Source organism: Ambystoma mexicanum, chromosome 3q (genome assembly GCF_040938575.1).
Source record: "Ambystoma mexicanum isolate Mex_15411 chromosome 3q, UKY_AmexF1_1, whole genome shotgun sequence".
Lineage (NCBI taxonomy): Eukaryota > Metazoa > Chordata > Amphibia > Caudata > Ambystomatidae > Ambystoma > Ambystoma mexicanum.
Window position 1 is genome coordinate 1,172,053,574 of NC_090926.1, and position 16,154 is coordinate 1,172,069,727.

At 46.9% G+C, this 16,154-nt stretch overlaps 1 protein-coding gene across 1 annotated transcript in view; it reads right to left on the reverse strand.

Moving 5' to 3' along the window:
- Positions 1-16,154, reverse strand: part of ATP13A1 (ATPase 13A1) — a 547,512-nt gene that overhangs the window by 80,324 nt on the left and 451,034 nt on the right. Inside the window, exon 22 of the mRNA XM_069604021.1 lies at positions 141-337. Within this exon, the coding sequence (XP_069460122.1) occupies positions 141-337 (197 nt within the window). The remainder of the gene's footprint in view (positions 1-140; positions 338-16,154) is intronic.

Below are 16,154 nucleotides of genomic sequence, written 5' to 3' on the forward strand. Positions count from 1 at the left end.
ATTAGACATTAAACCAGAGAGTTGACATGCATGCATGAAAATGCAAATAAACTGGTTAGGAGTTATTCTTAAAAAATTAAATGAGTTCAGTGTTATGCATTACTAAAATATTATATTGTTATTTTATGATTTTACTTTACCCTGGATCTGGAGATGAAAAGAAAGCATCCAGCTAATAAGAGACCTTGAAGTGTTGCTTGAAAATCACTGAACTTGACGCCTTCCAGATAGAGAACACTTTGACTGTAAGCTAGGATGAGCGCATTTAAGGCCAGTATTTTAAACATCTGCAGGGTCGTCACTAAGGTGCACCGGCCTTGTTTAATGACGTGGCAGACTGCAAAAGAAAAGCTGATATTAATATCATGCACCACTTCTTAAACATCTGAATGAAATATGGATTTTCTAGTGCGAACCTCCCGAAAGGAGAAAGTTACCCACCTGTAAAAATGATTTCCCAGAGTTGAGCTTTTCAAAAGATTCAATTTTCTTTGACCATCCAGGAAAATCCAACACTCAATCTGGGATGGCCTATGAACGGCTTAATTACTTAAATTACACAACTATGCACCAGTGCAGTGCCATTGTTCACAGATAAATTAGTGACAGCTGGTGAAATATGAAAGTAATGATGCATAAATACTGCAGTGGAGTTGGTTTGAATGCACGTATCCAACCCATGTCAGAGTGACTTCGGGGGAGTTTGCGGTTTCTCTGGCAATCCCCAAAATATGTGTTCCTATTACAGTTAAGATATAGTGTCATTTGCAGCACTCATTTTGACATAACAGAATAAAACACTTAGGAGGGATTTTCAGAACCAGACCTGGGACATAACCTAGTTGGTGAACAAGGTTAGACCCGTGGATTCGCTAAACTCTCACAAGGTAACATAGGCAGACTTCAGGTGATCAGCGGCTGTTGTGCAAGGACTGTTAGGCAGAAACCTGTGCAGTTCCCTCTGGGACCACTGCAAAAGATTTAGGACTACGGGTGTTTGGCAGTAAACCCACTTGGTAGCAGTCTGTACCACACAGATTCACTTGGTAGCTGTGTCCAAGCAGTCAGACTTCCCTCAAGAAGAGTTAGGCAGTATACAGAGTATTCACAATAGGTCAAAAGAACATAGTAGAACAAGTAAACACTGACCAGAGCTTGGTGTAAAAGAGATATAATTATTTAAAACCACATCTAGTAAAACACACAAGCACTAATGTTAAGCAGTTCAAAAACACGGTCACTAAAAGATATACACTCCCTTAAAAGAATATTAGACAATTCTTAAGTAAAGCCTCACTTATTTTCAGACAGCGGTGAGTGCTTAATGCAGATGGCACTCTAATAATTCGTTTTAAATAGGGAGAGAAAAGCAGATATAAATTGAAACAGATCCCAACACTTTCACGAGAACACAACAAGAGAGGAATGAAAAGTAAAACCGTGAAGTTAGAGTTCAGAAGGCCGGATCCACTTTAAGAGGATCAGAACGAAATGTGTCCAAGGTCACACAGTTGCAGTGCACAAAAGTCTTGAAAAGGTTCAAAAAGAGTTGGACCGAAGAAAGGGACCAGTTAGATGGTCAAGGCGGCCAGCCCAGTCCAGAAGGTTAAGGGATTGTTATTACCTTGTAGCAACCTTTAGAAAGGGAGGCCTGGCGGACACGGTACCTTAAAGTGGTGAGAATACTCCAGCGGGGGCAGTTGTTCCTGGCAGCGGATGCAAGTCAGTGCTTCGTCCGGGGGAAGAGAGGATCTCGTCGGGGAGGAAGACAGGAGTCCGTTGCACTGCCAGGGAAGAAACCAGCCGCGGAGTTCTCAGGTAAAAGGAGCGGTCCTTTGATTCGCGGTCCAGTGGTAAGTGGCTATCCGGTTGCCGGGGTGCTTGGCACGGGCAATTCGACCACAAGACGTCCTGGGATGCGAGGAAAAGAAGGTAAACTGGTTGTGCCCACCAGTCAGGGGAAGAAGCCTCTCCTGCCGGGAGATCTTCTCTGTCATCGGGAAGTGGTGAGTCGGTTCCGCAGGGCTCCACCGGTGGTGTTGTCGTGGTAGGTCGACTCAGCTTCTCCCTCGTCGGATTCTCAGGTCCTGTGGCGACTTCTGAAGTTCCAGCCCCCAAAGCCCTGCTTTTATGCAGCACACCCCCATTCACTCAGCCTAGCTGTCAATCAAATATGCTAAGTGGTGAGCCTTACGGCTCACCGCTTGGGCCAATCACACAAGAGTGCGACTTGAGTTACCAAGCTAAACTCCCTTCCACACCCCCTGTGGTACCCAGACAGAGTGGCACCACTTTTGGAGGCTTTTGTAGAGAAGCCCGCCAAAAAGTGGAACAAAGGGCTCGACTTGGGTTGGAGTCACAGAAGAGAACACAAACGCCATTTTAGAATGGAGTCCTGGCAAAAAAAATACCAACCGGCGAATTAATATTAATTAAATAAACCGGCGGTATGTTCGAGGCTATGAGAATTAAATAATTAAAAGTTGGTAGCCTCGAACAATGGGAAAATCCCATAGGGATATATTCGCGGTCGAATATAAAAAGTAGTATCCACTGCCACCAGCTAAAACTCGATCAGGGGGGATGGAGACGTGCCCCCTCGACTAACAGACCCCGGGGCAATCGAATTGCCCCGACCAGTACGTCCACAATATTATGGTTTGTAACGGTTTCTGTTAATAATTTGGGACTAGTAAAGCCAAAGGTGACTTTACATGCCCTGGGAGACAGTAGTCAGTCCCAGGGTATGGAGTCTATGGTGGGGTGTCACTATGACACCCCTGTGTCACTGCACGGAGGGTGCTGTGTAACACACATAGTAAAAACACATGAGACCCTATGAGGTAAAGGACCACATAGCCCATAAAACACATACACAGTCAAAGGAACACCATAAATCATGTCCAAGAGTGGGAGAAAAAGAGTCTCACTCTTGGCAGGAGAAAAAAAACAAACTCCAGAAATCCAGCAAAGCTGCTGGGGGACTCACTAGCTTAGGAAATCCAGCCTAAAGAGAGAATTCTCCCTAACAAGGACACTTAAGACAGTAACAGACAGCAAAGTAATGAAGCAGCAAACAAGTATAAAACTATACTATTGATCAGGTCTTAACAACACCTGCAAGTAAAACTCAAATATACTATATAATACAAAACACTCCCATCTACAGACATGCATTTTTTGCCCTTTACTTTCCCACACTATGAATGCAATTCAATAAAAATGAGAAGGAAAGAAAATGTAATGTTGCATTTGGCTTCCATTGGAGCCAAGTATAAAATATGATGCATCGGGGATGAATAAATCGCTTGGTTGATTAACCCTGACCCTTAGAAGGGTGGTGCTCACATTTTGTGGGCTCAGGGGCATATGAAAGAATGCCATCTGTGAGGACTGGAAGCCTGAGCGGTTTGATTTTCAACCATAAAAATGTGGTTGTTGAAGAATCCCAGAGTATTGGCACTGCTTCCATGGGGGAAGCACCTTCCAATTGAGCCAGGGAGGCGAGGCTGTTACCTGACATTCCCTCTGGGGGTGGTACTCAGCAGGTTGATCTCATGGGGAATGAAAACGCTCATTCAAATCTTATTCAACCCTTATTAAAGTCTATGGCCACCACATCTATTTTGCTTTCCATTGTCGTTTTGAGCATTTTGATGGCCTCTAGGATCTGCGAGTTGCCTGATTCTGCTGTCATTTCAGGAGGTTCGGGCCGTGCTATTGTGGAGCCTGTGGCACTGGTGTCGGCTCTCGCTGGTCCTCCTGCCATGTAGGTTTCCATGGTGGTCTGTTTGTTTACCGCTCACCCCCTTGGTAGACATTACACCAAGGGCTGGGGGAAGGTTGCATTCTTCACCCAGAAATCATGACCCTCAACCTTCACGCCTGGTTTCTGAGAGGTTGAGGTACAAAGATTGGGACCTACGCGACTACTAGTGACAAAGTCTTGGGGAGAACGTGGTATTCACTTACCCCTTTGTTGCCCCACTCCCCTTATCCCCCCCACGCATGTCCCTCTGGGCCCCCATAAATCTATACATTACAGTGTAGTAGAAGGTAACATTGAGAATACTGGGATGAGGAATATGGAGACTTACCTAAGCTTAATACAAAATATCACTGAGAACGAGAAGATGGAACAAGCGGGCGAAAACCCACCATGGAACCAACACACGTGGTGCAGTTGTCAAGAGGCCACTCCCAACTATAAAAAGAAAAGAAGGACTCAATGGTTTGTCAATTCAGCCGTGGAGAAGCAGGGAACAAGACGCTTTTTCCGTGGCAGGGGACCCGATGACTGGAAGCTAGGACACAGTCGCGACTACCCCAGAGGTCCAAGCGTGGCGGACCTGGCCAGTGGCAGAGAGAAAGGAAGTCAGACTGGCGAAAGCAGATCAAGAACAAGGAAGTGGGCAACCAGAGACGTGGGGGAGAATCCGGAGCAGCGGTAATGAGAACGCAGAGCAGCAGAGAAGCTCCCCTGCGCTCCAGAAGAGACCAAAGACTGCCCGAGACTTCCCAAAAAGGGAAAGGGTCGGATCGGTTATTCGGGCACTGAGGGAGCTGAATGAACTGAAGAGCCTTGCAAAACACCAAAATCCATTCTCAAGAGCATAAGGGGATTAAAGAGACATAGGACTTCACTACGTATGGCTGTATTTCTGTTTAGGAAAAATTGGTTCACATGGAACTTGCAACCATATACTCGACTCCGATTCAAGAGGAGCACCTGTCTGTAAACCCCATTGCACAGTATAGGATATTTGTGTTAAATATGTGCGCGTTGGATTCCTACGATATTGGCGCTTTATACATAGGCGATAGATTTTAGGAGAATTCCTATGTTCTGCTCAATCATAGAACGTTGAGAGATGTAATCCAATCATTATAGATTTATGCCATTAGGTCTTTATTATCACTGTGGATGCCGACACATTTTCCGACCACTCGAGGGTCTTCATCAAGGCAATTGTGATTATTCCTGGACATTGGGTTGATGTGGCGTGTTGCCAGTGGTGGTTCTTCTGGGAACAAAGAAACTTAACAGCTTAGTGCCACATTATTATCTGGTTCTCGGTCAGCGTTCACTATACTTGGTGTAGTTTGCTTTTCTTTGCTTGCCATTTGCACTTTTTCACCACTCTTTACACCATTCTTTTCTCCCATTGTGTACTCTGATTAATTTGATGTGTGCATAACATGCGTTTTTTAACATGAATGTGTTGAAGCCAGCCACTTGCGGCTACATATAATTATTAAATGATATATCTTGATCATGTAAGTGTACTTACTCACCCTCTCCTTTCCCTCTTGCTGTTGGATTAAAATTCATTTGGCCCAGGAAATTAGGGTTTAAGGGTCTGCCTACCTTGTGTTTTTGTCATGTATATTCCCGGTCAGACTGGGAATCCTCAGCAAAAAAGAAAGCAGTCTTGCTTTAAGAAAAACTCAAAACTGCCTTTCTAGCAGTAACCAATGGTTACATGTGATTTCAACAAATTACATTACAGAGAATGGCGTAATAAAAAAAAATTGTATAAGGATGCATTTTTTAAAAATTTTTATTTGGGGGGGGACCAAGCCCCCCCCCCCGTTTCAATATGCTTTTAAACCCACCCACCCCCGCACCATCTGTGTTAACCCCTTACCCCACATAATTTAAACAAAAAATTATATTTTTTGTGATAACATTTTTGTTATTACAGCATTCTTTGTAATTGAATTTGTTAAAAACACTGTATACCATAACCAATCACTGTAAGATGGGTCATACTGCACCCACCCAATAACGATTGTCTCCATAAGCCCCTTCCCTGGGGGCCATCTTCAGATTCAAAGCATGCAAGATGCCAGTATGAACCCAGAAGAGCCTCAGCGGGGAAGGCGGGAGGGTTCCATGTGAATCCATGCTAGAGAACAAGAGTTACAGGCAAGTAACTTGTTTCTTCCCAGGCATGGGGTCTGGCATGGATTCACATGCTCAGTACATATACCCAACCACAGGATGTGACAAGGCTCAACAGGAGCAATACACACACCATGAACTGACTCGCCTCTAGAAAACCGGTTGCGCAGCAATGCCTTGCCGACTCTGGACTCCTCCCTGGAATCCCTGTCGACACAGTAGAATCTCGTGACAGTGTGTGTCAACCTCCACGTAGCAGCCCTGCAAATGTCCAGCAGGGGGACCCCAGAGAGAAACGCCATTGTAGCAGCGATGGCTCTGATGGAGTGGGCTCTCGGCAGGCCTGGAAGGAATCTGTTGGCCTTACAGTGACAGTGCACAATGCAGCCAGAGAGCCACCTGGATATGGAGGCTTTCTACTGAGCCTTTCCATGATTCACTGGACCAAAATTAACTAAGAGTTGAGACGTCTTCCGAAAGCCTTCGCGTGTGTGCCACATAGAACATAAAGGCACGAGCAATGTCTAGCGTATGCAGCAACCTTTCAGTGAGTCAGGAAGGATTCGGAAAGAAGACTGGAAGCAAAGGTTTGTTAAGGTATAATTGAGAAGCAACCTTTGGCATGAAGGATGATCTGTTCTCGGCACCACCTTTGCAGTATCGAAGGATATGTATTGGTGTTTGCGGGATAAGGCCTGGATCCCGCCGACCCACCTGGCCGACGTGATGGCCACCAGGAAAGCGGTCTTCCATGAGAGAAACTTCAGAGAAGCTTGGTGCAAAGGTTCGAAATAAGGCCCCAAAAAGCCTCGTAAGCACCATGTTAAGTTCCTAAGCCAGGGTAGGAGTTTTGACAGGCCGAACGCTTCCGAAGAGGTTGTTTAGGAACTCCTTGACTAACCTTTGCGACCGAAACAACGCTCTGCCTGGAGTCTGTGTGTATCGGGAAATGGCAGCCAAATGTACCCTGATGGATGCCTGCGCCAGACCAGACTTGGCCATCGATAGCAGGTATGGTAGAAGTTGTGGAGCTGAAACCTGGAGAGGAACGAACCGCTTCCATTTGTGGCTGTAACACTGGAGCGTAGAAGACGCCTTTGCAAGACCTTCCTGCAGTCCAGCAGGACGTCAGTGTCCAAATCCTAGAGCTGCAGGAGCCAAGCCGTGAGGTTCAGTGATGCAAGATGGATTCCCCCTTCCCTGGACAGGAGGCCCAGAAGAGGGGCAACCGGAGAGCTGGTGCTACCGCCATGTGGAGCAGTTCCGTGTACCAGATTTGTCGCGGCCACGGCGATGAGAATCATCTTGTTGCAGCAGCGTTTGAGCATGTGGATCACACGTAACAGCAGTGCTATTAGGGGGGACCGCATAAAGGAAGAGGCCTTCCCACGTGAAAGAGAATGCGTCTCCCATGCTATCGGCTGGGGAAATCTGCTGGCGAACTTCTGGCATTTCGTGTTCGCTGCCGTCACAAACAGGTCGATCTGGGCTATGCGCCACATGCTGAAAAGACATATCTGAGCTTGCTGTAGCTCCCATTCGTGGCAGGACCGCAGTCTCCATCAACTGGGTGCACGTGGACCCCCACCCGAGGACTTTTCCCCACCCCCCACCCCCCCTGTAACCCATGGGCGTAATTATAGGGGAGACGGAGGGTTTTGTCCCCCCCCAACTTCTGTGGCATGCCTTTTTGTCCCCCCATCTTTTGGAGGGAGGGCAGGGGGCTGTAATCATCAATTATGTCATTGGACAGCACGAGCCCAGCTGGGGTGCTCAGCAAGGCTTGCCTCGTCTCATTGCATGATGCAGAGATGCCTGGCCGCCGTGCTGCAACACATTTAGGGCTGGGATGCCCTTCGTGGCATAATTCCTCACCCTGGCTGGCCTGACGCAAAGTCAGCAGCCAGGGTGCTGAACTGGGTGCTGCAGGGCCTGGCGCCTGTGCTGTCACGCTAACAGCAGCACTTCTGTGGGGCCAGCGGCACAGAGCATCGCTTTCCGGCTTTGTGTTCGTGCGACACACAGGAACTAGGAAGCTCATTCAGCTTCCTGGTTTCTGTCTGGAGGTGCATGAGTGCGAAGAGGTTAGGTCGGTGTAACATGAGACGTGGCCAGGGCGGCATTTGAAAGCAGAGCAGAGATACTTTTTACAAAAAAAACCCTTTTTTTAATTGTGTTTGTGTATATTTGTTGGGGAGTTCTGTCCAAGCCCTCTGAGGAAAAACACATGCAAACTTCCTAATTAGCATATGGATTGCACCAACAGAAGTGACTTCACAGAAAAGGACATTGCAAGGCGCATCATCAGTCTTTGATACTTGGAGGCACCATGGATGTGACTTTAGAATAAGTTGCCATAAGCAAAGTGACAAATAACATTGTGGCGCAAAATACCTCAATTGCACTATTGTTATATGAGGAGCAACTCTATAGTCATTAGGCTTTTCCATTATAATAGCATGATACATTAACATAACCTTTGAAGTGAACCAGAATCACTTAGAGCTGCAGATAAGGTACCATGTGATTAAATCATTTGCTCAAGATCACATACTTGGTTAAATGGTGAAACTGGGATGTGGACAATTTAAGTGACCATGCTTTCAGGCTTAGTTGATATAGATATTTATTAAGGTTTTGCTCTACATTTCATGTGCTTATTATTTATGTAATACAACATATCAATATTTATAGCAATGCATTGGAAGCAAACCACATAACATAATAAACTAGCCTTTCATAGTAAACTAACCATACACTATATACATTATCATAGAACTATGTTGAGCAATGGGAGTATGGCTTTAGTTTCATTCTCCCCATTCTGCATGCAAAGTCACAATAGCATCATGCAGATTATTGTGAGCCTAACAAATCCTCCTTGGGTTTTAAAGCCATAGTCATTATTTCATAAAGCCTGCAGCATTATGCACCCTTCTCACTTCTGATCACTCCCTCCCATTCACATTTCTAAAGGGACAAAATTCCCTGCTAATAGTAACCCTCTCCCTTCCGTCAGTGCCTAATGGCTCACATTCTAATCCTCTGTTAATACAGAGCAATGTGCGGACCCTGCGCTGTCCGGAGTTCCTTGGGACATTGTTCTGGCAGCGGGACACCTCTACCATTCGGAAAGGGTAAGGTGCCCTTCGTCCAAAACAATGAGCGTGCTGAGCAGGAATTGCTCAATACACATTGTCCTGCCAGCGGGACACTTTTGCCATTGGGCACCCTCTTTGACGGCTGAACGGGAGAGGTGTCCCAATGACAAATGTCCCGTTCTGGCTTTTAAAAGACCTAGGGGGGAGGGGCAGCTTGACCACCCCCTTCTGACTCTCCCGCTCTGTACTCCACTGCTTGGAGCCATTTGCACACAGGAAAACATACCTTAATTATAATCTGTCAGAATCTTGTAAAAAAAAAATCAATCAGCACGTAGGCATATAAGGTGCTGTGCAGAATCCAAGTTTGGAGATAGATGGCATTTAAAAATCTAAACCAATTATACTTGGTCACCCACTTCACTACATTAACCAATAGTTTCTGCTTTTGAATGAAAGGAAAAATCAGTCAAATTGCTGACATTCCAGTGAATCTGGTCCTTTCGGCCATGGCTGTATAGTTCAGCTAGGTCAAGTCAATGTAGCCTAAAATTTCAGGTATCAGGGGGTGTTAAAGTCTGGTCTGCTCAATGGACGTAGCACCACTGTTTCCATGTGTTATTGTTAATGTACATATGAATGTTGTGTGCACACAGTTTGTGTGTCATGATGCCTACCCCCGGGCATCCGGATCAAGCCTATCAGCCCCGGGAGCAGGCATCCAGACATTTACAAAAACCCCAGCAGCCCCAGCTAGGGGCTGTCTGGGTTCAGTCCTGGCGCCGTAGGCACCAGGCTCATAATAAAAATCAGTCCATAGGCGCCAGGCTCATAGACATTACTTACCTCATGCAGACCATGCTGCAAATAAATCCAAGCTAACGTGAGGCCTGGATGGGACTATTTTACTACAGGGACTATTTTTTACTCGGGTGTGGTCCTGGGGAACTGCTCTCCTGGGACTACTTTGGAGGCTATTTAAACCACGCCCGAACAGCAGCACATGCTTCGTGTTATTCTGCATCCAGCAGCGTGACTCTCACCGTGCCTGCAGCCAGCATCCAGTCTTCTGCCACGCCCACCTCGAATCCGGAGCTCCTAGAATAAAGAGGAAGAAAAGGACAAGGTTAGAAAACGAACTTATTTCAAATTCCTCACCTGATTCCGGATCCATTTCATCTCCCGACCTGGAAAGTACATCAGTCCTGCACGCGTCGCTTCGCCAGCTCCAGCACGGCGCCATACTCACCAGTTCTCACAGCATCTTTCTATCCGCCACTGTCTCCATCATTTCTTCGCCGTACTCCGGCACCTACGGGCACAAGAATAACAAGGTTAGCCAAGGGAATCAACAAATACCTCTTACCACCATAGACTTACCTGATTTTCCACCGGCTGTATTATTCTCCATATCTTCATATGCCGCATCTGTAAAGAGGGAGAAAAACAACAAGTTAACGCATGCAATAGTTACCGGACAGCGTTGGGTAACACAGACTCTTACCTGAGCGCCAGCAGCAGCTACGAGACCACCTTCTCACGAACTCAGTTGCAACTTAAGGAAGGAAGGTGACAAGAGTGAACATCAGGCACATTTACTTGCCAATCCCGCCTGGGACATCAGTCAATGCTTATCGGAACTCTCCCAACGCCTTCAAACCAGTGAAGTAACTCGTATCTGCACGCCCCTGCAAGACACACAGGATGGAGAGCTCATCTTTTACAAACATAAGGTGAGGTTACTAAGGGGATATCGGAGGTGATTAGTGGGGGAGAGCGAGAAGAGTTGGGAGGCCATCACTAAAACCCACAGGTGGCTAATCCCTGTCTCCACTTGCAGGAAAATACTTCTTCGGGTCCAGCAGACCAGACTAGGCGGGCTAGTCCAGACAGTCATCTTTGCACTACGCATCACGTTGACGGAGCCCGCAGCTGTCCGGGTCCGATTGACACCCCTGTGGGGTCCAGGTGAGCGTAACAGAACACGAATCCTTTCTAAAAATACCCACCCGGGTGTTATGGAAACCTCGGAAACCGACCAACTGGCCCAATTATTGGGGGAACTTAGGGCGGAAGTACATGCCGCTCACCAAGAGACTAATGCCCTCAGGAGAGAACTGATTTTCTCAAAGGAGCGCACTTATGATCTGGCTAGGCAACTACTGCAAAACCAAGCTGGGCAAACGCCCCTACCTGGATATGGGGGAAACCCAACCCCCGTTTCATCAAGCCATCCTGTGCAAGTGGTTTTACCAGGAAATATTCTGTTAGCTCCACCCGAACGCTTTGCTGGGGACCTCAAAAGGTTCGGCGTGTTTATGAACCAATGCCACTTGCACTTTTTATGCAGACCGGGAGCCTTTCCAAATGACCAAGCCAAAGTAGCCTTTGCATTGTCATATCTTAGTGGCAGCGCAGCGGATTGGTCCATTCCGTTAGTCAACCAGGATGATCCTCTTCTCCAGGATTTTCATGGTTTTCAAAGGAGCATGGAAAAACTATTTGCTGGACACTCACAGGGTCAAGCCCTGGACAACAAACTTATCCTTACGATAGGGTAACCAGCATCTGCTAACCTATATTGCAACCTTCAATAGGTTGGTGGTGGAAACCGGGTGGCCGGAGGAAAAACGAATTACATTGTTTCATTGTGGACTTCGGGGAGAACTCAAAGACGTCTTGGCTCAAGTTGTGAACCCAACTCAGGATTGCACAGAATTTATAGACTTAGTGGTCCAGCTATCCACTGACTTCAGAACCGAAAGACTGATCGAGCTAAGTTCGAGAATCGGGTATTGGTTAAACCCAATGTTGCCCCGAAAGGAACAGATGCATCTGAACCTATGCAGATCGGGGAGGGGGGGTTAAAGGACCCTTAACTCAAAAGGAAAGAGAAAGAAGACGACAGATGAAGTTGTGTCTGTACTGTGGAACCTCAGGACATTTTCTACGGGATTTCCCTACAAAACCACCCAAGAAGGTGGTAGGAGTTGCTGATAAAAGCCACATAGAGCCTGATTCGGGAAACGACCACGCCCGACAAGCGTAGAGGTCCGCTTGCCAAGCTTATAGAAGGACACTCAGACCTCGCATCTGATCATCCCAATGGTCGTACTTGATCCCAGGCAGCCATCACGTATGCATGCAGGGCATACATAGATAGCGGGGCCGTAGGAAACTATATGGACCACGAATTGGTGTCAAGGATGAATCTACCTCTTTGCAAAAAGACCATTTCGGATGTCATCACCACACTTGATGTAACTTAGATTGCTTTGGGGCCTGTAACTCATTCCACTACAGAGATGACACTGTTTGAGTCAAGATGGGCATCAAGAGACTATTGTGTTTGATCTAATCAAAGCCCCACAGTTCCAGATAATACTGGGGATGCCATGGTTGGAAACACAATCCTTGTATAGAATGGCGAGAGAAGAGAATAACCTTCCCGGATTGTGCACACACCTGTTACCCGGAGAAAACATTGAACAAAGGCCTGGCTACAGTCGTTAACCCAATCGTGCAGTTACCTGAGGAATACCAAGAATTTCAGGATGTTTTTCAAAAAGAACAGGGCAGTACATTACCTCCTCACAGATCATACGATTGTCAAATCGACCTCCTACCCGGTGCACAACCCCCATGCAGTAGAATCTAGGCCCTCACGGAACCTGAAACTCTTCACCTACGGCAATACTTGGACCAATACCTTGCTAATGGCTTTATTTGTCCTTCCAAGTCTCCTGCATCCTTAGCTTTATTTTTCTTCCTTTTTTGGCACGGTGACCTTAGACTGGCATAGATTACCGCGCATTAAATCAGATTACGGTAAAAAAAGATGCCCATTGCCTCTGATCCCCGAATTACTAGACCAAGTAAAGGATGCTTGTATCTACACTAAGTTAGATCTCCGAGGGGCATATCATCTGGTACGTGTCAAGAAAGGCGACGAATAGAAGACTGCCTTTCGAACCAAGTACGGATTATTCGAATATCAGGTGATGCCCTTCGGGTTGTGCAATGCACCAGCAGCCTTCCAGTATTTTATGAACGATGTCCTTCGTGAACTCATTGACATCTGTGTCGTCGTATACATAGATGATATTCTAGTGTACTCCTCCTCAGAATCAGACCATGTTAGGCATGTGCGTGCAGTCCTTGAGAAACTACGCCAGCACAAGTTATATGCAAAATTGGAAAAATGTGTTTTTCATGCTACGGAAGTTGAATTTTTTGGATTTATCCTGACTCCAAAGGGAGTCAGAATGGACTCTCGAAAGGTGGACGCAATTCTGAAGTGGCAATCACCCAGTTCAGTCAAAGGGGTACAAAGCATGCTCGGATTTGCTAATTTCTACCGCAGATTCATTCCAGACTTCTCCCATGTTGTACACCCCATCACAGCACTTTTGCAAAAAAACAAACGCTTCTTGTGGACCGAAGAGGCTGAAAAGGCCTTTCAAGAGCTGAAAGCGAAATTCACATCAGCACCTGTCATAAAGCATCCACGCCCTGAGCTTCCATACATAGTAGAAACTGATGCATCCAGTTTAGCCATGGGAGCTGTCCTGTCCTAGAAGGATCCAGTAGCGTTTTGGTCCAGAAAGTTCTCAGCACCTGAGTTAAACTATGCGGTTACCGATAAAGAGCTATTAGCTATCAAATCCGCCTTTAAGGCTTGGCGGCACTACCTTCTTGGTGCTAGGCATACCATTGCCGCAATCACTGATCAAAGCCCAATCATCACGACAAATTCGATGGGCATTGTTCTTTGCCGAATTCGATTTCGTGATCACTTATCGACCAGGCCGCAAAAATGGCAAAGCAGATGCCTTATCCCGAATAGGGATGGGAGAAGCATATGCAAACCTGGAACCGGTGCCAATAATTCCCGAGCAAAGAATTCTTGGCATAACTACTCTACAGACACTAGAAGATATTCATTCAAAAATCCAACAACTCTTCGAACCCTGCAGGACTGGGTAAAGAAAGGCCCGGACTACTCAGTCGTCAATGACCTACCTTACTATCAAGGACGACTATTTCTACCACACAAGGAAATACAAGAACTAGTCCTCTCCAATTACCATGACACCCTTATGGCAGGGCACCCAGGTATCACAAAAACTGAAGCGAAAATTAAGAGAGCGTTCTGGTGGCCCACTTGGCGAAAAGACGTAAAGTCATTTGTGATGTCTTGTGGCATTTGCGCCCAAAACAAAAGCCAGAAGAAAAAACCCGCTGGCCTTTTCCATGTAATGGCTTAAACACCATCCTAGTTATTGTGGATCTTTTTTCCAAGATGGCCCACTTTATTCCTTTAAAAGGATTACCTTCCACTTCAATTTTGGCCAAGGAGTTCCTCGAAAACATTGTTCGAATATACCGATTTCCTTCCGTATAGGTCTCTGACCGAGGCAGTCAATTCATTTCACAATTTTGGAAGAAATGTTGTCAATTGGCGCGAATCGACGTGAGGTTATCAAACAGTCACCATCCCCAGACCGATGGTCAGACGGAGAGGACCAACCAGACCCTTGAACAGTACCTACGTTGCATGCTGCACCAGACCGAAAGCAATTGGAAGGATATTTTATGGATTTCCGAATATGCATACAATAACTCCGTACATTCTGGAACCGGACAAAGCCCCTTCTATACCATATACGGACATCACCCTCGAACCTCAGAAATCGATTCGCCTCAGCACTTAGAAATGCCTGCAGTTAGTCATTTACACTCTACTATTACACAAGCCTTTAAGGAGGCAACAGAACATTTGAAACAAGTGAAAGAAAAATATAAGAAAAATGCTGATCAACATAGAAGCGATGCTCCACGATATCAGATTGGGGATCAAGTTTGGCTGGCTACAAAACACATACCTCTAAAAGGAACTCAGACTTTTAATCCTAGGTATTTGGGACCTTACACTATTAAGGCCATTATCAACCTGGTGGCCGTCCAGTCGGAATTACCCTCCGATATGCGGATCCATCCTGTCTTTCATGTTTCACTTCTGAAACCAGTTCAACCCGGGACAAGACTTGCCAAACCACCTGACCCCATCCTAGATGGAGAACCTGAATTCGAGGTAAAGAATATCTTTGTCAGGGTGCAGGCATTGGGATTGTGTAGAGGGGAGCCTGGAGTGAGTTGTGGACGTGGTCCACACATGGGCAAATACAAAAAACCCCAGCGCAAACGGATATTGCCTTATAGAAGGCTTCTGTGCCCTCTTTGCAGGAACAAAGGCCTACAAACTCCACTTCCCAGCAGGCACTGGGCCGGAAACTACAAAACCCCACCCACGTTGGGTGGAGCACATCCACGCATGCGCGCGCACGTTAGCACGGGGCTTGTGCTTGAACTCCCGAACGAAGAGGACGTGTTTATTGCAGCTCCGAGGAAGGGGACACACGCGAGGGGCCACACCCCAGCCAGCCATCACCCGGGCCCCTCACACGCCCGAGATAAGTACCGCAAGCGCAGGGGGCAGCTGCAGCACATGCTGGGAAAACCGCGCTTGGGCAGCAAAGCTGCGTTCAGGGGCGAACAGTCAGGAATCTCTCACGCGAAGCGGGGCACACGCAAGGGGGCACCGCCCAGACTCATCAGTCCCCTTGTTCGGCAAAGATAAGTGCAGCATTAATCCAAAGCTAAGACCCGCGCAAGACTTGCACCGAAGCGCAGCGATCCCACGAGCAGTGCATATTATTTGCATGCATAATTAGCCATGTGCACTAGCTAAGGGAACCGCAACTGGGAACACGGCGTGGCATGTACTGAAGTCGCACTGCGCCACGTGCGGCTAGCGGCACGTTTATTATTTACTCTACGTGTGCATATTAACACGTGGATCAGCGTGAACTGCGGGGCCACGTGTGGCCTAACCGCATATCAGGGTGAAACCCACTCAAGGGGGCATACGAGTTAGAACGTGGCAACTTGGATATGAGTGGGGGTGCATGAAGAAATGTTGCTTACCCACTGATGTATCTGTTGTGTGTGTGAGGAAACACTCACAAGGTAGTAACTCATAACTCTCTTTGCAGCATTTATCTGCTCCGGAGACCGGACCCGAGAGTGCGCAGGCAGGAGGCCAGCACTCAAAAACAGAGATAAGTCCTTTTGCTCTAATTGCCTCA